The 21,063-nt window shown below is 38.2% G+C and overlaps 1 protein-coding gene across 4 annotated transcripts in view; it reads left to right on the top strand.

Moving 5' to 3' along the window:
* Positions 1–21,063, top strand: part of MAP3K5 (mitogen-activated protein kinase kinase kinase 5) — a 237,533-nt gene that overhangs the window by 75,785 nt on the left and 140,685 nt on the right. For all 4 annotated transcript variants that reach the window (XM_064291248.1, XM_003404038.4, XM_023555048.2 and 1 more), the window contains exons 2-3: positions 6,221–6,360; positions 19,506–19,529. In XM_064291248.1, coding sequence (XP_064147318.1) covers positions 6,221–6,360; positions 19,506–19,529 — 164 coding nt within the window. The remainder of the gene's footprint in view (positions 1–6,220; positions 6,361–19,505; positions 19,530–21,063) is intronic.

Genomic DNA, 21,063 nt, shown 5'->3' with positions numbered 1-21,063 from the left:
AATGGTCTGATGCTGAAGGAAAAGGAATGTATGGACAAAAAGTAACCAAAGATTAATGTCTCCCTTCAACTCTGCTTTTCACAAGCAGCAGCAACTTATATGAAATATTTAATCACTAAAAGAAATTGTATGATGAAGGGAAATTAAATAAAAAAAGAAACAGACTGTGAACCACTGCCATTTGTTGGCAACAATGCAGTTAGGCACAACAGTTTTGTTTGATTGCCCTAAAAATTTATTATGCTTTCATAAACCTTTTTTAAACCTAATTTTATGCTCCATTTACCATGAACTCAATGGAAAAAAGGAAGCAAAAATTATACCTTAATTAAAAATGTGAGAGATTTTTGTATCTTTGTCCATGCCTTTAAATGACAGGCTTAGCTTAATAGTTTAAATGTGGCACTTATACTCACAATATTTCCACCAAAATTTTTTTTTAAGTGCATTTACTCATGAAATACATGACAGTAGTATACTTTGGTCCCTAAATCTATTTTTGCATCTCATTTGTGTTCAGATCTTGTGAACCTCCCCCTCCTGTAAGTGCAGGGTGTGGCTCAGTTAAGAATTAGGAGTGTGGACTGTGGAGCCAGACTACCTGAGTTCGAATTCTGGTGCCACCACTTTCGAACTCATCTTGGGCAGATTATACCTTCTCTGCCTGTTTCCTGAAACAATATCACCTGCCACAAAGGAGTATTAAGGAGATTGAGTGACTCAACATTTGAAAAGCATACAGTGTTTGACATACGCGTAGTAAGCACATGTTTGTGAAACAAAGTGGTTAAACTATACTTCACGTAAGTGGGGCTCAAGAATTTTAGCGTAGGAAGTGCTTGTTTAATTTATTATAATTACATTCTTTTGCATTTCTGACAGGTCTTAAGATACTTAACAAGGAAGCTAATTTTCACCTGTTTGTTTTACTACTTATGAAAATGTATCCATAGAGAGAGTCAGAAGGTAGCTGCTAAAACAGTACTTTCTTTAGTTAGATAATGAAATAGTACTGTTTTAAAAATCCCTGTCATTAAAAATTCTAGCCAGTGCAATAAGACAAGGAAAGAAGAACCATAAAAGACATACCCATTGGAAAGGAAGAAAAAAAACCATTAAAAAAAAAAAAGTTCTATATAACATCCAAGGTCCCTGGGTAGCTCACAAGTGGTTTATGGTCAGGTGCTGACCTAAAGGCTGGTGGAAGGAACCTACCCAGCAGCACCGCAGAGGAAAGATCTGGCGATCTGCGTCCATAAAAATTAAAAACCCTGTGGAGCAGTTCTGCCTTGTCACACGAGGTGGCCATGAGTTGGAATCGACTTAACAGCAACAAGAACACAGCTCCCAAAGGGGTCTGTTCCTGCTTGGATGTTCAGATCTAATAAATATACTTTATCTTGCCTGCTCTATTTATTTTAAATGTCTAGTTTCTCTCTATGGAGGACTGGTAGCACAACATTTAAGTGCTCCACTGCTAACCTAAATGTTGGCAGTTTGAACCCAACCAGTGGCTTCACGGGAGAAAGACCTAGCAATATGCTTCCATAAAATTTAAAGCCAAGAAAACCTAATGGGGCCATTCTACTCTGTCACATGCAGTCACTGAGTCAGAATCAACTAACGGCACCTAACGGCAGCAACAAGAGTTTCTGTCTTAATCCGAAAAGTTTCTGCAGTGTTTTTGTTTAATTTTAGCATCAAATTCTAAGAGCCAGTTTTGTGGAAACAACCCCCCCACCCCGGCTTCCTGTCATTACTTTAACTTAGCTAGTATTTTTCTTTGCCTGCCTTTCATTTACTTTTTGTCAGCAAATGTTTTGTTTGGTTTCTTTCAGCCCCATTTAACGCTGCCTCTTGGTTTTCAAGCAGCGTGGTTGACAGCGAGTAGCTGGCATCTGTGGAGGACAAAGCCTAGTGGGTGCACTAGACAGATGGAGTGTGTGGGCGGGACTGCAATGACTTGTTTTTTTCATGTGTTGGTTTTTGATGAAGAAATGTTAAGGACCCCAAATGAAAACTCTTTTCTGTCAAAGAGTCCTTATGCCCTTTTTAGCCCTGAGAAAATATCTTCTGAAGCTCATTTGATCTGTCTTCCTCTTTCATAACTTGGATAAATCTTTTTGTATCTTTAGCCTCCATTTCATCTGATTTGTTTCTCCTTCGCAGAATATGAGTTCTAATTTCTTGTTCGTTAGGTAGGGCAGACCCCATACCAAACAGCTCTCCGAGAGCCTGCGTTATGTTCAGTGGCTGCACTTTGGTTTTCCATTCAGTCACTCAGGTCTTGAATGTTGTTCTTTTTTTTTAATGGTGGGTTTCTAAATTATAAAAGTAATCAGTGCTCATAATAGAAATTGTGGAAAATATAGAAGGCACAAAAAAGATAAAAAATATCATCCAAAATCCCACAACCCAGCTATAACCACAGTTTACATTTGGGTGTACAACTTTTCGGAAATTTTTTATTCACGTACATATAAATACATATAATATGTATTTTATATTTTAATCTTTTCTTAAGTTTATGTATCTTGAATTCACCTCGTATTGCTAGATATTTTTCTACAGATAGAGTTTTTAATGACTACATAATATGCCATTATCTGGCTTTACATATCTGTACGTCTACCTCTGTGTAGAGATAGATATTTCCCCATTTTCTTATTAATGGGTATTTAGGCATTTTCCTTTTTCTAACTGCAAAAAATAATACTTCGATACAGGTGAATCTGTCCATACTTATAAGAGCCTTCTGAGAGTAAATTCTGAAAAATGGGATTATTGGGTCTAAGAGTGTGTGTAATTTTAAGAACTTAAGTCTCCTAGAAAATTCGCACTTCCCCACGGTGTGTGAGAACGTTTCTTTGACTCATTCATTCCCCAAGCAATTTTAGTTTATTATTTTAAAAAATAATTATTTTTTGTTGTTGAGAATATACATAGCAAAAACATACCTCAATTCAAGTTTCTGCATGTACATTTCAGTGACATTGATTATATTCTTTGAGTTGTGCAACCATTCTCACCCTCCTTTTCTGAGTTGTTCCTCCCCTATTAACATAAACTCACTGTACCCTAAGGTTTCCATCTAATCTTTTGATTTGCTGTTGTCAATTTGATCCTGTATAGATAGATCTTAAAAGAACATAATGCTCAAGGCAGACGTTCTTTATTAGTTATCAAGACTTGAGGGGCATATTTTTGGTTTAAGGTTTGAAGATTATCTTAGGGCAGTAGTTTCGGGAATTCATCCAGCTTCCTCGGCTCCATAAAGTTTGGAGTCCTTGGGAATTTGAAATTCTGTTCTGCATTTTACCCCCTTTGAGTAGGATTCTTCTATAGAATTTTGATCAGAATGTTCAGTAATGGTAGCCAGGCACCATCCAGTACTTCTGGTCTCATGGCAAAGGAGGCAGCTGTTCCTGGAGGCAATTTGGGTCACATTCCATTTCCTCTTCGCGTTGTTCACTCTCTTTCTGTTGCTCCAGAGCCTCCAGGTAAATAGGGACCAATTGCTGTACCTTGGATGGCTGCTTGCAAGCTTTTAAAACCCCAGGCACTACACAACAAGTAGGAGGTAGAGCAGAGACACTAAAACATTATTAGCCCAATTAACTGGGATGTCCCATGAAACCATGACCCTAAACCTCCGAACTGAGGAACCAAATCCCATGAGGTATTTGGTTGTATATAAGTAGCCTCAGTGAGATACTCTTTTTTTTGTTGTTGTTGTAAATATATCTATTATACAACTTTTGTCAATTCAACTGTTTCCAGGTGTACACTTATTGACAGCAATTGTATTACCGTAATCAGCTGTGCAACCTTACCTTTAATCAATGCAATTTTTTCATCTCCGTAAACCGAAACTCAGTACTCCATAAGCAATAACCTTCCTCTTCCCCTTCCCTCCTGCCCTTGGTAACCACTAATAAATTTTGGTCTGTATACATTTGTCTGTTCTTTTTATATAAGTGAGATCGTAACAATATTTGTCTTTTTGTGATTGACTTCTTTTACTCAGTATAATGTCCTCAAGCTCCATCCTTATTGTAGCGTGGATCAAGACTTCATTTCTCTTACTGGCTAAGTAGTATTCCATTGCATGTATGTACCACATTTTGTTTATCCATTCATCCGTTGATGGGCATTTAGGTTGTTTCCACTTTTTGGCTATTGTGAATGCTGCAGTGAACATCAGTTTATCTGTTTAAGTCTCTGCTTTCAAGTCTTTTGGGTATGTACCTGGTAATGGAGTTACTGGGTCATATGGTACTTCTCGTTTTAGTTTCTTGAGGAACTGCCACACTGTTATCAACAACAGCTATACCATTTTACGTTCCCGTCAGCAACAGCTAAGGGTTCCAATTTTCCCCCATCCTGGCCAACATTTCTTATTTTCTTTTTTTAATTTTAGCCATCCTAGTAGGAGTGATTTATTCATTCTTTTGGCAGTCCAAAAGAATGAACAAACCTGTCTTGGAAGAAGTACAGCCAGAATGCTCCCTAGAAGCAAGGATGGCGAGACTTTGTCTCACGTACTTTGGACATGTTATCAGGAGGGATCAGTCCTTGGAGAAGGACATTATGCTTGGTAAAGTAGAGGGTGAGTGAAAATGAGGAAGACCCTCAACAGTGGCTACAACAATGGGCTCAAGCAAAACAATGATTGTGAGCATGGCGCAGGACCGAGCAGTGTTGCGTTCTGTGATACATAGGGTCGCTATGAGTCAGAACAGATTCGATGGCACCTAACAACAACAACAATAGTTGTTCAGCTTATCCTGGTGGGCTTTTTTGGTTGAGGAGAATAATATCTGCAAGGAATGATTATTGTATATTTTATTTTATAAAATTATACCTCTTAAAAATATTTTATTATTTAAATAGTATTGGCTGGGATTTTTAGAAAGCCAGTCTGTATAGCCTTGTCTTGTTTCTGATTTTTGTGAGAGTAACTGTAAGCACAAAATTGGCAGTTATGAAATAAGTATTATTCTTTCTGTTAAGGAAGTACGCTTATATTTTTAGTATGCAATTATTTTTAATAAGAAATTGATTTAAAATTTTATTTCATGTGTTTGGGGCAACTCTGTTGTTGTTGTTAGGTGCCGTTGAGTTGGTTCTCACTCATGCCAACCCTGTGCACAACAGAACGAAACACTGCTGGGCCCCGCACCATCCTCACAACTGATGCTATGCTCGAGCCCATCATTGTAGGCAGTGTGTCAAACCATCTCCAGAGATACAAATAATTTTTTTCCATCGGTCCATTATTGTGTTCCTCAAATAAGTTTGAAACTCATGATCTAGTGTTCCTATAGTATAATGCTTTGTGATTTTGTTAGTTTTTCTTTCATATGTTTGTCTATATCCATAAATGAGTTTGAGACTGATCTCAATTTCATTTTGTGACATTGTTGTCAAATTTTTATGTCAAGTTTATACTACCTTGGTATTCATTATCTTGAGTTTTTGAAGAATAAGTACCTGCGATTATATTTCTCTTTCTAGTCATAATTTGCTATACCTTTGCTATCTTTCTTTCTTGATTTTGCTTTCTAGGAACTTGCTGTTATTGTTGTTAGATGCCATCTAGTTGATTTCAGCTCGTAGTAACCCCATGTGACAGAGTAGTACTGCCCCACAGGGTTTTCTAGGCTGTAACCTTTTTGGGAGCGGATGGCCAGGTCTTTCTCTTGAGGAGTCTCTGGATGGGTTTGAACCATCAACGTTTTGGTTAGCAGCCTAGCACTTAACCGTTGTCCTACCAGTACTCCTTAGGGGCCTCCTAGATATTTGTTAATTAGTTAATTAATCCTAAAACCCAGCTCTGGGTTAATTCATAAACTTACCATTTTTAAAAATTTCATTTTATATTTATTACTTATTTCTATTTTCCAGGGATCTGCTTTTTAATTTTTTTTTTTTAAATGGTGGAACAGCAGAGAGCCTTAGCCTCTGCTTCCCACCATTGCAGTCTCTCCTTAGTTTTCCGTAATGATAAAATCCCTTTCTTGTTTAAAAATGCAGGCTTGTTGCATATATGTAAAACCACTTCCCGGTAGAACTGCAAATTCAAAATTCAGTAATAAATGAAGAGGGAAAATCCCTATCATTTCCTCATTTCCTCTTTGAGCACTAAGTTGTCCAAAAATGTGCTTACTGGGCATGATTTAGGTGTCATCTTTTGGGGGCCTTTGTTTTCTGTTTGCAGATATCGCTGTGGTGGAGATGAGTGACGCCTTCCGGCAGCCGTCCTTGTTTTACCACCTTGGGGTGAGAGAAAGTTTCAGCATGGCCAACAACATCATCCTCTACTGTGATACTAACTCGGACTCTCTGCAGTCACTGAAGGTATCTCCCTTGTTCCATCAATGTTTCATTTCAGCACCACTGCCATCTAAAACATTTTTGTGTAGCTTTTGTTTGTGAAGGGATGTTTTTGTCAGTCTGATTATTGTGCAGCAATTACTAGCTAAGTTGTGAGGTGTTTCTAACAGTCAGTGTAGGAATTTGATGATCCACAGGTAGGTAAGTACTTACTGTTGCATTCTGAGTTCCAGCTGGGGTTGCAGCTGAGGCGGCTGTGTTATTAGGAAGTCATCAGTAGGCACAGTGGAGAAGGCAGAGGAAATTGCCATCAGGTATGGATGGGCCTCATGCACTCACCATAGGGGATTTCACTGGGCACACCTGTCTCAACCAGAAATACAGGTCCCACTGAAAGTCTTCTCTCTGTGAGTAGAAACTCTCACCAGAAAATTGGCATCTTCTTTCATGGTTTTATTATTATTTTATTCTTAAGATAAGGAGCCCGGTGGCACAAGAGTTAAGTAAGCACCTGACTTCTAACCCGAAGTTTGGCAGTTTGAACCCACACAGCAGCTCTGTGAGAGAAAGGCCTGGCAATCTGCTCCTGTAAAGATTACAGCCTAGAGAACCCTATGAAGCAGTTCTATTCTGTCACATGGGGTCACTATGAGTTGAAAATTGATTCAACAGCACCCAGTAACAACAACAATAATATAGTTAACACCACATTTGGCAATTCAACATTTTTCATATATGCGATTCAGTATACAACATCAATCATGTACAACCACCAGCAGTGTCCTTGCCAAATTTTTCATTCCCATAAACAAAAACTCAATGCCTCCTGAGCAATAATGCCCCTCATTCCCCCTTCCTCCTGCCGCTGGTACCTATAAAAACCCCATTGCCGTCGAGTTGATCCTGACTCATAACAACCCTACAGGACAGAGTAGAACTGCCCCGTAGAGTTTCCAAGGAGCAGCTGGTGGATTTGAACTGCTGACCTTTTGGTTAGCAGGCAAACCCTTAACCGTTATGCCACCAGGATTTCCCCTGCCCCTGGTAACCACTGTGAAACTCTCATCTCTATATATTTACAGTTCTGTGTAGTTTATGTTATTGAGATCACACACTATCTGTTTGTGATTGACTTACATCATTCAGCATGTTTTGAAGGTTCAGTTATGATGGGGGGGGCAATAAAAACTTATTGAACTTGTCTACAAAACTCAACCTGTCCCAGTTTCATTATCTCCATTCACAGGAACTTACCGATATGAAGGCATTTCCTCCACTTAGGGAGGCTGCCTAAAGTCTTTTGCTGGGCCAAGTGATCTTACCCTGTGTGATTCTCTGAAAAGCATGAGTTTAGTGAACTTACACTTACCCTGATACCATCCATTTCCTTTGTGAAACTTCCAGCCAGCTTCATGTGGCTTTTTTTCATCTGCAACTTGCAGTACCCAAATCTAAGCCAAGCTTGGGACATGGAACCCTAGAATCCAGAGCCATATTTCTAATTGGTACATAAAGACTTCTAACCAAAACCCAGGTGAAAAAAAGTTTAGTAGTACTTTACTTTTATCTGCACATCTAAAGCATGTGTAGCTTTCTCTGCAAGACCTGCAGAATTTCATCTAGCAAGTGCATTTACTGCAGGCCAGACACTGTGCTGGGGATTGGTAGGCATATCCCTTTTCAGAATGCTCTGAAATATTTCTAAGAGATTTACCTACTCTGCCTGTCTATTTTTGACTGGAGCAACCTTTTAATGAACCCTGCTTAACGTTCCCCCAGATCTCCTCCTTTAATTAATACATCTTAATGCTTTGTAACTTTTTTTTATTGTGGTAAAAAAATATATGTAATGACATTTGCCAATTCAACATTTTTTATGTGTGCAGCTCAGTGACACCAATGACATTAATCATGTTGTCCAACCACCACCATTTATTGTTGTTAGGTGCTGTCCAGTCACTTTCTAGTCACAACTACCCTGTGTACGACAGAACGGAACACTGCCCAGTCCTGCGTCATCCTCACAACCGTTGCTGTGTTTGAGCCCATTGTTACAGCCACTGTGTCAGTCCATCTCCTTGAGGGTCTGCCTCTCTTTTGCTGACCCTCTACTTTACCAAGCATGATGTCCTTCTCCAGGGACTGGTCCCTCCTGATAACATCCCCAAAGTACATGAGACCAAGTCTTGCCATCCTCACTTCCAAGGAGCACTCTGGCTGTATTTCTTCCAAGACAGACTTATTTGTTCTTCTGGCAGTCCATGATATATTCAGTGTTCTTCACCAATACCATAATTCAAAAGCATTAATTCTTCAGTCTTCCTTATTCATTGTCATTCTCAAATTTTCCATCATCATAAACTGATACTTAATGCTTCCTACCTCAATGCTTCTGTAACAGTATAGTTTTAATTAAACATTTTGATTTGCTGCTATTTATGGCATGTATTAGTAGTTGATAAAGAAGTGAGATTATTTATTCTTTGCCTTCTTAATTTTTCTTTGGATTAAATTTATTTTTAAAAAGGCAGTGTTGTTTTGGAGGTTTTTTACTCACACTATTTTTATTCTTGCCTTAGCAGTATCTGGCAATTTAATTTTGTGGTCATTCTTTCCTTATATTAGAAATTTGTATGGGACAATGAAACCTGTTTGTTTTCAGCCAGTCTTTGTATAGGAGTGTTATGGGTACTTGAATAAAGTAGTTGTTTAAAATAGCAGGTGATATCTAAAATGTACTCAATTATCTTGAAAATAATAGCGGCTTGTCATTGAACACTTAGCATTTACTAGGTACTGTGTGCTTCACTCGCATACACTATTACATTGAATTCTTAAAACAGCCCTATAGGTACATATTCTATTACCATTTTATAGAATAACAAACCGAGGCTCAAACAAATGCAGTCATTTACTGAAGGTAATAATAGCTAGTAAAACTTGGATTCAGATCTGCCTGACTTCAAAGCCTGTTCCCCTTAACCATTAAGCTTTATTGCCCTTTACTTCTAGTTAGAGGTATATCAGACATTCCTGCCTAGTGTGTTCATCTAGAAAAACCCATCAACTGTATACCCCTTGAATTGTTCCATGCAACATGTATTCTTTCTTTCTTTTCTTTTCTCCTTCCATTTACTTACACCAGTTGCTGCCGAGTTGATGCTGACTTACGGTGACCCCATGTGTGTCAGAGTAGAACTGTGCTCCATGGGGTTTTCAATGGCTCCTTTTTCTGAGGTAGATCGCCAGGCCTGTCTTCCAAGCCACCTCTGGTTGAACTGGACTTCCAACCTTTTGGCACATTAACTGTTTGCAGTACCCAGAAACTGCTTCATTTACTTCGGCTTTGCCGTTTCTTTATTTAACCTGTTTATAGCCAAACAGGCTGTGGTGACTGGCTGCAGAGGGCAGAGATATCTGGAGTAGGCAGTATTTTTTTTTTTCAGTCTAACAATTTTCTCTGCATCCCAGAAGTCCCTCAGACCCTCTGCTGCTGAGAAAAATCTGCGTGTGTGTTTTAAATTTATTTCTCTCTTTTAAAAAATTTATTTTTTTCTGTTGCAATTAGCTAAGAACGTCTGTTGTTCCTACCATCTATAACAGAAAGGAAAATTGCAGTGAAATAAGGTGGAACCAAGGCTATTTATAAATAACATATCTTGTAAGGATTAGTCAAATAAAATAAAGAAGAAGCTTCTCTTTGTTTTTACAGGGGCAAGGACAGGATTAGAATGTTATTCTTGTCATGTATCCAGCTTCACTTAGGTTAATTCTTTGGACATCTAGAAGGTAGAGCTGCATCAGATTTATTTTCATCCACTCTTCTTTGCTGAAGAAAAGCATTTTTTTTGGGGGGGGCAGGATATTTTCAGGAAGAAAGCATAGAAAAAAAATATTTTAAGTTTATGCTCCTTGAAGAATAATTGATAGGAACTATGAAAGTACTATTAAAAATCTATGTCTGAGTTTTTATTTGAAATCATACACTTGCAAGAAGATTTATACTCACTGTTTTAAATCATAAGTTCTAGTAAGGATGAAATATTTTAATCTTTTTTAAAAAAAAAAAAGATTGTTGCACCTCAAGAAAAGGAAGTTGGTATTTTTTTTAAAAACATTGTAACAACACAGTTTTCTTCAAATAAATGTCATAAGAACATCTCATGTCCTCATAAATGTCTGTTGAGAGAGAGTCTATGCTAGGATTTACATGTGCATGAAAATAGGAAAATGCTAGTTAACAGTCCTTTCCTGATTTAGTTGATGCACTATGGAAATTATCAGGCCTCCACCTGCAGTCTCTCAGTAAATGCTAAGAGAAAGTCTAGACACTATGGGCCAGTGAGCTGTGGTGTACATGCATGTAATGCCTCTGAAGAACTTGGGAGAAATGAATGGCTGTTGTGTAGAGTGAAGTCTTAATGAACCACTCTTCTATCGCCTCACCAGGAGTTCCTATATAATAACAGCTTTTAGGTCCAATTCTTATGACCCTCTTCCTACCAACTTTGGCTCCCTCTCTTCCTAAGAAAAACAAAGCAAAACAAAACAATGGAATATCACTACATACCATGAGATTGTCCACAATTAAAAGCCCTGATAAATACCTACAGCAAGGCTGTGGAGAGTGGGAAACTTATACACTGCTGGTGGGAGTGTATATTGGTACTAACTTTTGAAGAGCAATTTGGCAATATCTAATAATATCAAATGAGTGTTCCATCCCACGACCTCATTGTCATCGAGTTGATTTTGACTCATAGTAACCCTATAGGACAGAGTAGAACTGCCCGATAGGGTTTCCAAGGCTGCAATCTTTATGAAAGCAGACTGCCACATCTTTCTCCTGTGGAGGGGCTGGTGGATTTGAACTGCCAACCTTTCGGTTAGTAGCTGAGCACTTAACCACTGCAGCACTGAGTTGTTTCACCAGGACTCAGCAATTCCATCCCTATGTATTATAAGAAAAAATCCCTCACATGCATAAGGAATTGTAATCAAGAATGTTTACCTTAAGGTCTTTTGAAATACCTCTCCCTCAAAGAAAAAGGTAAATATCCATTAAAAAAAGAAAGAAAGAAAGAAACCAACAACAACAACAAAAAAACTAAACTCATTGCCGTTGAGTCAGTTCTGACTCAGTGATCCTATAGCAAGAGTTAATAAATATCTCGGAGTATCGTTATTTAACGGACTGTTATAGAGCACTTAAAATGAATTAAGTTGAGCCCTCAATATCAATATGAATATGTATCAAAAACAACGTTGAGGGAAAAACAAATAACAAGCATGTGTACAGTATGATACCATTTATTATAGAATGTGATCATATATAAGACACTGATTTATCCACATCTGTGTTATAAAAGAATAGAAGTGCACATGGGAATCGTAAGCAACAAATCCAGAATGGTTACCTCTTAGGGAGATGGAAGTAGAATAGAATTGGGAGGACATGGATCGACACAGTGGCTGCAACATTGGGCTCAAGCATAACAACAGTTGTGGACATGGTGCAGGACTGGGCAGTTTTTCCTTCTGTTGTGTATAGAGTTGCTGTGAGTCAGAACCAACTTGACGGCACCTGACAACAACAACACCACCTCATAGGGAGATGGAAGTATATAATTGGGAGAGGAAGAATTGGGAGAGTTGATGGAATCTTCAACTTACCTATAATATTTTATTTCTAAAGCTAGATCATAGGTATTTGACTGTTTGCTAACTTCCATATGCCTGGGATATTTCATTATTAACCTTTTTTAAAAGAAAGAGCTTGCTATAGTCTTTGTAATATTTTGTATCCATCAGGTTAATTTACATACATTTTGGGCACTTGAATCCCAAAATATTTTTCATTTCTTTTTCCTAATGTTCTAGTTGTGGTTAGAAAGCTTAGGATGCATTTCATCTTTCCTTCTGCACCCAAGGAGGCTTTATTCCCATTTTATCTATTACAGAATAAATGTTTCTCTTGAGATTGATATGCACATCAGTTGTGTTGACTCAGCTTGTGCTGAAACGTAGTGATTATGCTAGATTATTCCTTGTTCAAGAAATTTAATTGCCTTTTTTCTCTTTAAGCATTGCTTGAAGAGGCATTTCACAGATATGATTTTCTTTAATCGGCTACTCTGTATGACAGTCTGCCTGCATGCATCTCACTGAATATGGTACATATATATGTGATGACTGGAACCCTTACTCAGCCTGGATGCATCTATTATTTTCTAGATTGGGATCTGACTGGCATGAAATCCTGGGTGCGCAGACCAGCATTTCTAACACCAATACCAGTTTGACACTTGAAAGATCATAAGCAATTGTTAGCATCGTAAGTGTGAGAGGAATGAATCTCTAAGTAAATAGAGGTTCTCCACTGATTTCTAGCAAAAATAGTTTTCTGCCCGGCTCCTGTTGACATTAGCTCGATTAATTACTCATATCCACTTAACACTACGTAAGTGAGAATGCCTTGTCTAGGTTTTTATTAGTAGTGACTAGGTTTAAATGTTCACTTTCCTTTTCATTTTGAAAAATTTAAATTGGAAAAACTAATGACATTTCGGATAAAAAATTTTATTGGAAATACTGATAGCGCAATGAGTGGAATAGGACTAGAATGGTAATCAGGAGAGCTGAGTTTGAGCCTCTGCCATTCCTGATCATGGATCATTGAGTAAGCCACCTAATTTTCCGATTCTTTACCCACCAGGTGAAAATGATAAGGCCCTTGCTCATTCCATTCAGGTGTGTGAGGGTCAAATGAGAAAATCTATGTGAATGCATTTTGAAAAATGTAAAGCTATATACATGCAACGTGCCATTATTTAACCTTAAACTGTTGCTGGCAAGTTGATTCCAGTTGATGGTGACCTCATATGTGCATGGACTGCTGCAGAGGGTTTTCAAGGCTGGGACCTTTCAGAAGCAGATCGCCAGGCCTTTCTTCCAAGGCACCTTGGGTGGGTTCAAACCACCAACCTTCTAGCTAGTAATTAAGTGCTTAACTGTTTGTACCACCCAGGGACTCTTGTTTAACCTTAGTGTCTGTATCAAGTAGGACTCCTTCACTTTCAAGAACATTGAAGCCTTAAAGGAGACTTAACAAATACATGCTGTGAGAATCATTTTATCAAATTTAGCAACATGTGGAACATCTTATGTGATCTATTTTTAAACTGCATTGTCAAACAATACCTTTTAAAATAGCCAATCATCTGATTTATTCTAAAATTTAAAAATTATTTTTTATTAAAAAACCCAGTCTTTTTGATTATCCAGGCTCTAATCTTATATTTAATTAAAAATAAGATTAAATAGGATAACAATTAAAATCTGTTCTAGATATGATCCATTGGCATATAGCATCCTTTTCTATGCCACTTCTGGTAACAAATATGATATCAGTCAGGATTCAGTGCAGGAAAGGGACATCGTTCTAAGTCCTTCAACTCATGGAGGGCAGTGGTAGTTCAGTGGTACATTTCTTGCCTTCCGTGTGGGAGACCTGGGTTCAATTCCCTACCAGTGCACCTTAAGCGCAGCCACCACTCCTCTGTCATTGGTAGTTTGCATGTTGCTATGATGCTGAACAGGTTTCAGTGGAGCTTCCAGACTAAGACAAACTAGAAAGAAAGGCCTGGCAATCTGTTTCTGAAAATCAGTCCATGAAAACCTTATGAATCACAGTGGTCTGATCCTGTTGTGCATGGGGTTGCTATGAGTTTGGGGCCTACTCAGCGGCAGCTAACAGCAGCAATATAGCAGTAACTTACCGTACTTGCTCATTTAAGCAGTTCTGTGGTACCTAGGCCCGTGATCTTTTATCTGCAGATACAGAGACTGAGTCTCATTATAGCTTGTTGTTGTTAAGTGCTGTGCAGTCAGTTCTGATTCATAGCAACCCTATTATTGGACAGAGGAGAACTGCCCCATAGGGTTTCCCAGGAGTGGCTGGTGGATTTGAACTGCTGACCTTTTGGTTAGCACCCAAGCTTTTAACAACTACGCCACCAGGACTCCCATTATAGCTTATGTGTATGAAATTGGAATGAAGTCTCCTTCTCTGGTAGTTACCCATATCCGTTTGAAGTAAATGGTTGTATTTTTGAAAAGAGCAGTAATGTCCATGTTGTAAAGTTTGTAGATTATACCAGTTTCCAGTAAGTCTGTAAGGACATCAGGGGAATTTATGTTACAAATATTTCAAAATCAAATTGAATTCTTACTATGTTTGGCGAATCTACCCAGATTTCAGAATGCTCTTTAACGCTTAAGATCTTATTTCTGTTTTTTTGCTCTTACACTACTGCTTCCTTTTCTTAACATTTTATTTCCCTAACCAAGATAAATAACTAAGATTATTTAGTTTTAGCTTTAGTTATGTATGATATTAAAATTTCTGTTTTTCCAAAAGGTTTATGATTCTTTTAGTTTAACAATTGATTTTTACTAGATTATTTTCAACACTTTAGATAGCACCTAACTTAGTGGTACAAAGTTCTCATTCAGTAAATGTTATAGAAAAAAATCCCTTGAAAATGTGATCCTATAAAAAATAGTCTAACAATTTGTGAGCCAGAAACATGGGCCCTGCCCCTCTTAACAGTGCTGCCTCTGAACATTTCCACAATCTCTTACTTACTTAATGACCAACTGTTGATTCATGAATCGAGGCACTCTATAATCTCCCTGGTTCAACATTGCCATCATACACACTTTTTATTATGACTTCATGGAACAATTTTTCTATCTGTTGCGAGAGGAAATACTCTTGTTCCTTTATTTTACTTATTTCAGAAATGACCTAACTTTCATCTGAGCTATGAACATTCTATCTCAAATTGGGGAAGGAAAGAGTTAATGTTGAGGAGGAGCCACGAGCAATATGTGTAATCACTGCTTTATGAAGATTTTCCCTGAAAACATTGAACTTACAAGCTGGGCGAATGGTTTCTTTAGCAGGAATTGATCTCCCAGTTTTAGAGTCTTTGAAGCTTTAGAAAGGGTTCAACACTGGAGAATCCACTCTTTATATTGGTTAACATTATTATGTCTTCTCCGGGTGATTTGTGCACTGGATAAGTTATTCCCTTGTTTCTTTCCTAATTCTTCCATTAACACCCCTCTCCCATCTCTAGTCTCTGACTACTATTTTGTCAAAGGGAGAGGGAAATGTATCCTACACAATGAATGGAAGATACCATATTGCCATTTTCTTGACTGGAAGAGATTACTGTCCTAGGCCCATAGCTTGAACACCTCCTTAGGGAGCAAGAGTGAATACTTCTGCACACAAGACAGGTGAGCCTGAAAGCCTCCTGACTCCCACCCCATTGGGGCAAGGCTTGCGGAATTCTATTTCTTTTTGTTCATTATGAAATAAATATCCGTTTCTGTGAAAGTTGATCTTTGTGGCACTTCAGTGCATCAGCCTATTTGGGGCCTCTTGGAATGCATCCTTGAAAGTATTATTGAAGTTTATGGATAAGATGTAGTTTAGTGCACAGAAGTTTATTATACCTGTAACTTTTCGCAAGACAGTTTTTTTTAAAGAAGAAATAGCTGCAGTTGAATAATAGAAGTCCAATTAGGTGTTGCAGAAGAAACAGCTGGTGACAAAGGACAGGAGGTTAATTATAACAATGGCAGCACATTATAAGGAAAAGTTTGTGTTAAGAAGCTGTGTCAAATGCTGTAGGTATAAAATACCACTCGGCAGCATCCCAGCCCAATTTAAAGACATGTTATCTATGGAGCAGCCGTTAAGCGCTCAGCTGCTAACCAAAAAGTTGGTGGTGAGGATGCACCCAGCTGCTCCATGGGAGAAAGACGTGGCAATCTGCTTTCATAAAGATTACAGCCAAGAGAACTCTGTGGGACAGCTCTGTTCTGTCATGTAGGGTTGCTATGAGTTGAAATTGACTTGATGGCACCTAACAACAACAATCTACTTATGGCAAAGTCCTCCCACCAAGATATATTTATTTAAAGATGACACAAAATTAATAGGGAAGGAGAAGAAGAGACTCTGAAATTTCTTTTAAGACTACTTTCCAGCTTTCGTATAATTTAACCTTTTTTTTGGTGCAGGGTATTCTAATTGATAGTTGATCATATTCAAGAAAAGGATATGTTCTTAACACTGGCCATGAATGACACAGGTGCAAAATGTCTCTAGGTCTGGTGAGGTACAAATGTAGCTGGGGTTGTTTGCTTTGATAAAACTAATACCTCAGGTCATACATGGTTTTAAAGTGCACAAAGTGCTTTCATGAAGTTAATCCACTTGGCCTTTGCAAACAACAAAACGAGGCAGGTAAGTTAGGGACATACTATCCAGACTGTATAGCTAATACTTTCTTTGCAGTTGAGAAGTAAGCCCAGAGAGTTATAGTAACTTGTTAGGGGCACACACAGCCCCAGATTCCTTGGCTCGTCATCCAGCACATTTGCTTGGAGGCCTGTCCGCGGATTTCATATGTCCTGTTAAAATACGATTCTCAGGTTTTTTGTTAAGATACCAAGTTTAAAAAAAATTTCTTGAGCTTTTATGTAAGTGGAACTTGGAAACACAAATGTATTTAGTCTGATATCATTAAAGCCGGGCTGGTGCTGTGATACTCGGTTGGATCGCTCTTCAGGAGCCCCTCAGCTTTATTTAGCAACACGCAGAAATGGCTTCAGGATGTTGGGTAAGAGTGTCCCACCTTCTCCCGCAGGCCCAGGATGTTCACAACAGCCCATACGGTATTTCCTTGTTTAGTTTTGCAGCATTGAAATTAAGAGGATGGAGCTAGGGAGTAGAGGAAATACTTCTTTTTTCCAACTTTAACAGAAGACCTATCAAGTGCCATTGGGCCAGAAAAAGGACCAGTAGGGAAGACCCAGAAGGTCTTTCCCTGGCCAGGAACTCACAGCCTGCTCCTTTCTCTCAGAGCTTCGGAATCAGTATGTTCTGGCTCAAACCCCTGCTAAGAATTTGCATTTCAACCCCAGATATACTGAATCAGAATCTATGTTTTAACAAGATCCCCAGGTGATTCTTACATATAATAAATTTTGAGAACCACTGCTTTACTAGAGATTCTTAGAATTGGTCCCTAACCAGCAGCATTAATACCACCCAGGAACTTGTTAGAAATGCAAATTCTAAAATTTAAATAAAATTTTAGATTTGTATTGACCAAAAGCTCCCTGAAGACTTCAGACAAGTGTCAAGTTCAGACAAGTGTCAAGTTGTAGTGGGGTAATGCCCTGCAATTTATATTGATTTTATCTTTCCTGTATAGGTACTTTATATGAGAAGTTTCCATGATGTGATATGAAGCACAGCAGTTATATAGCTATAAATATAGCAGTTCCTTCTTTTTATTTCCTTCAGTGAATTTAGTACAAATTAAATACTACCTTAATCTTCTCTTCTGTACGTCCTCAAATGGCCTGTCATCTTTAGCCCCAATGATAATGTCTACTGTTCCCTAAATGGGCCTTTGCTTTTCCTAGTTTTCCAGTGGGAATACTGATTTTCTGGCTTTACCTTTGGAAGTCCTGTCTGTCCCCCCAGTGCTCATCTTGAGTTCCACCTTCCTAGGCGTCCTCATCTATAGTAACATTTCCTTTCTCTGAGAAACCGTAGCCCCTGCTGTCAGTATCACTCCTTCAGCTTTTGCCATGTGTGCATACATAGGTGTGTACCCAGCCTGATAGTGTTTCTTTTCAAATGTGTACATGTCCTTTTTTCAACAAGGTTGGCAGGTCTTGATGGATATTGTTTAGTATTTTAGATGGCTCTCAAAATTACCCAGCGCAATTCTTTCCTCCATAAAATTTTGTTTATTCATCTGTTATCGTTAAACGTTCAACACTTAGATTACTGCTCTAAGCCAAACCCCTGACTGATTTCCCTTTGCTCCTTCTGTTAATGTCGAGTCCGAGTCCTGGCTGAAGGAGGACTCCAGTCAGCTAGGCCTTACATCACTACTCTCTTACCTTACCAGGTCCAGCCCTCTCCTTAGCCAGATGGACCAACCCTTGAGACTCCACAAATGCCTGCCATTCCCTGTTTCCATGACAACATATATGCCATCTGTTCTGATATGCTGGCCCGTTTTGTCTTTTCTAAATCATGATTCCCCAACCTCAGCGAGGCCCTTATACCACTAGCTTTTCTAGTTTGTCTTCCCCAGGCCTCTTTTCATTTTAACCTCTAGGAGCAATAGTACTGACAGCTACCTCTTACTGAGGGTTTTCTTTGTGCTGGAGGGTGGTGCAAACAGTTAATGTACTGGGCTGCTAATCAAAAGGTTGGAGGTTCCAGTTCACCTAGAGTTGCTTCAGAAGAAAGGCCTGATTACCTGCTTCTTAAAAATCAGTCATTGAAAGCCCAGTGGAGCAAACTTCTGCTCTGACACACATAGGGTCGTCATGAGTTGGGGGTGACTCGAAGACAATGATCTTTTTTTTTTTTCCTCTACATGCCAGACAAAATGGCTACATTATTTACATGGTCTCATTTACTCCTCACAATCTAGAAGATAGAGACATTGCCCTCATAGCCAGCCCTGTATTCATCTCATTCTGCTATTGCACAGGAAACCCTGGCGGTGTAGTGGTTAAGAGCTGCGGCTGCTAATCAAAAGGCCGGCAGTTCGAATCTTACCATGTATTCCTTGGAAACTACTAATGACTATTTTTTGCCAGATGCCCTTATGACCTAAGTGTGGATTTACCCACTCTGATAAGTGGCCATTACCTTTCATTTCTAGCCGTGTAGAATATAGCAGGCTGCTTATTCCCCTCCCAGGGTATGATTGAGGTTGTGCTTAGAGAAATAAAACTCACTTTAACCTTTTTCCAAAGATATCATGGCTGATCAGATAATTCTGCAGCATAAATATTTGGCGGAAATGATTCTTAAATTTTTCAGTTTTGGGATTTTACATGTTTATGCTCTTTTCCTTAAACCACAGACAGTACTTTTATATTTTCCTGTCAAATTGTAAACTTTTCATATGCAGGAACCTATTCCGTACTCTCTGAAATTTCTAATTGCTAATACAGTTGTTAATAAAAATTTTCCCACATAGAATAGATTGATTAAATTATATAATTGATTGGCGTTGTGTTAACTTTGGCCTTACTGTTTTTTTCTTCTATTTTTTCAGGAAATCATTTGCCAGAAGAATACTGTGAGTATTTTGCTGAAACTTCCCAGAATTTTTTTATCTGTCCTTTTCTATCAACTAATCTCTGACATTTTTTCATCTTCACAAATTATTATTTCTTTGATATCTTTGTTATTCCTGTTTAGAGTTTCTGACATTTTAATATAAATGTGGTTATTTTATCCAAATATTCTGTTTTCGTGTGACTTATTTATAATAATAAACACTAATGCCTGTTTTATTTATATATATAATAATGTTTTGGAAAAAAATCCATACTGTATCCAATGTTGTTGAATTATAAGTGACACAAAAGCAGTATACACAACACACATACACATATGCATATGTGTCTATACATGGATATGTATGTATGCATATGTATAGATACGTATAGAGAAAGAGGGAGCGAGAGAGATGTGAATTTAAGACCCTATCTATTGGCCTTTGAGAATTAAAACAGAAGGTAAGAAGTAAGAGATAAAAATAAATTTTTTAAATGCTGAATGAAGAAAAATATTAATATACAATGGATACAGCCTTGTTAGACCAATGGTTTTAGTTTTCATTTTAGGAAGTAAGCCAGCATTTTAAAACCTTAAAGAACGTTTATCTCCCACTTTTAGAGTGGAAGTAATATACTAAGTGAAGATCTGTACATGGTTCAATTTAGGATGATGAGATTAAAAATACAATGGGTAGTTTTCCTTGGGTCCAAAATTAAAACATTTCTGCTTAAGATTTCAACAGAGCAGCAACGCATTGCAGCATAAATAATGTAGCCATTATAAACACTTATCCTTCACATCTCAACAGGAAATGAGCAATTATTGCTTCATGCTTCATTTCAGGGTAACAAATTTTATTAAGCAAATGTTAATTGAATGTGTCCTCTATGCCAGGCTTTGGGCTTGGTGCCACTAGGGATGCCTAATTCAGTTTGATGTGGAAGTTGAAATTGGAAACAACCATATTTATATTTGTTCCATGAGTCAACAAATGAGAAGAAGTGCCACATTCTAGTTGAGAAGGTCAATAGACAAATAAAAGAACTAACATAGGACAATGTGCTACAGCACGAATGGCCATTATACCAGGTAGTCATGGAAGATCTTTCAGAGGAGTTAGCATTTACCTGGGTAGTACAAATGATTAACACACTGGGCTGCTAACAAAGGATGGAGGTTGAAATTCACTGAGAGATACCTTGGAAGAAAGGCCTGGTGATCTACTTCTGAAAAATCAGCCATTGAAAACCCTATGGAGCACAGCCCTACTCTGACACAACATGGGGTTGCCATGAATCAGAATCAGCTTGAGAGCAACTGGTACTGGTAGTATTTACCTGAGACCTGAGTTACGAGATGGAGCCAGTCATGCCCAGCGATGGTTTTGATGTATGGGGAAGGAGGTTGATACTGCACAGTGGCCTCTGAGCTAAGAAAACTCTTATGTTTTGGGTGCCAAGTGTCCTTATAAAAAGCTGAATATTTTGAGCATATATTTAAATATACTGGAAAGCTGGGAGCATGTCGCCCCAGAAACTTGATTCATTTTC

The sequence above is a fragment of the Loxodonta africana genome, chromosome 1, assembly GCF_030014295.1.
Source record: "Loxodonta africana isolate mLoxAfr1 chromosome 1, mLoxAfr1.hap2, whole genome shotgun sequence".
In the NCBI taxonomy this organism is placed as follows: domain Eukaryota; kingdom Metazoa; phylum Chordata; class Mammalia; order Proboscidea; family Elephantidae; genus Loxodonta; species Loxodonta africana.
This window is presented reverse-complemented; position numbering and strand designations above follow the sequence as displayed.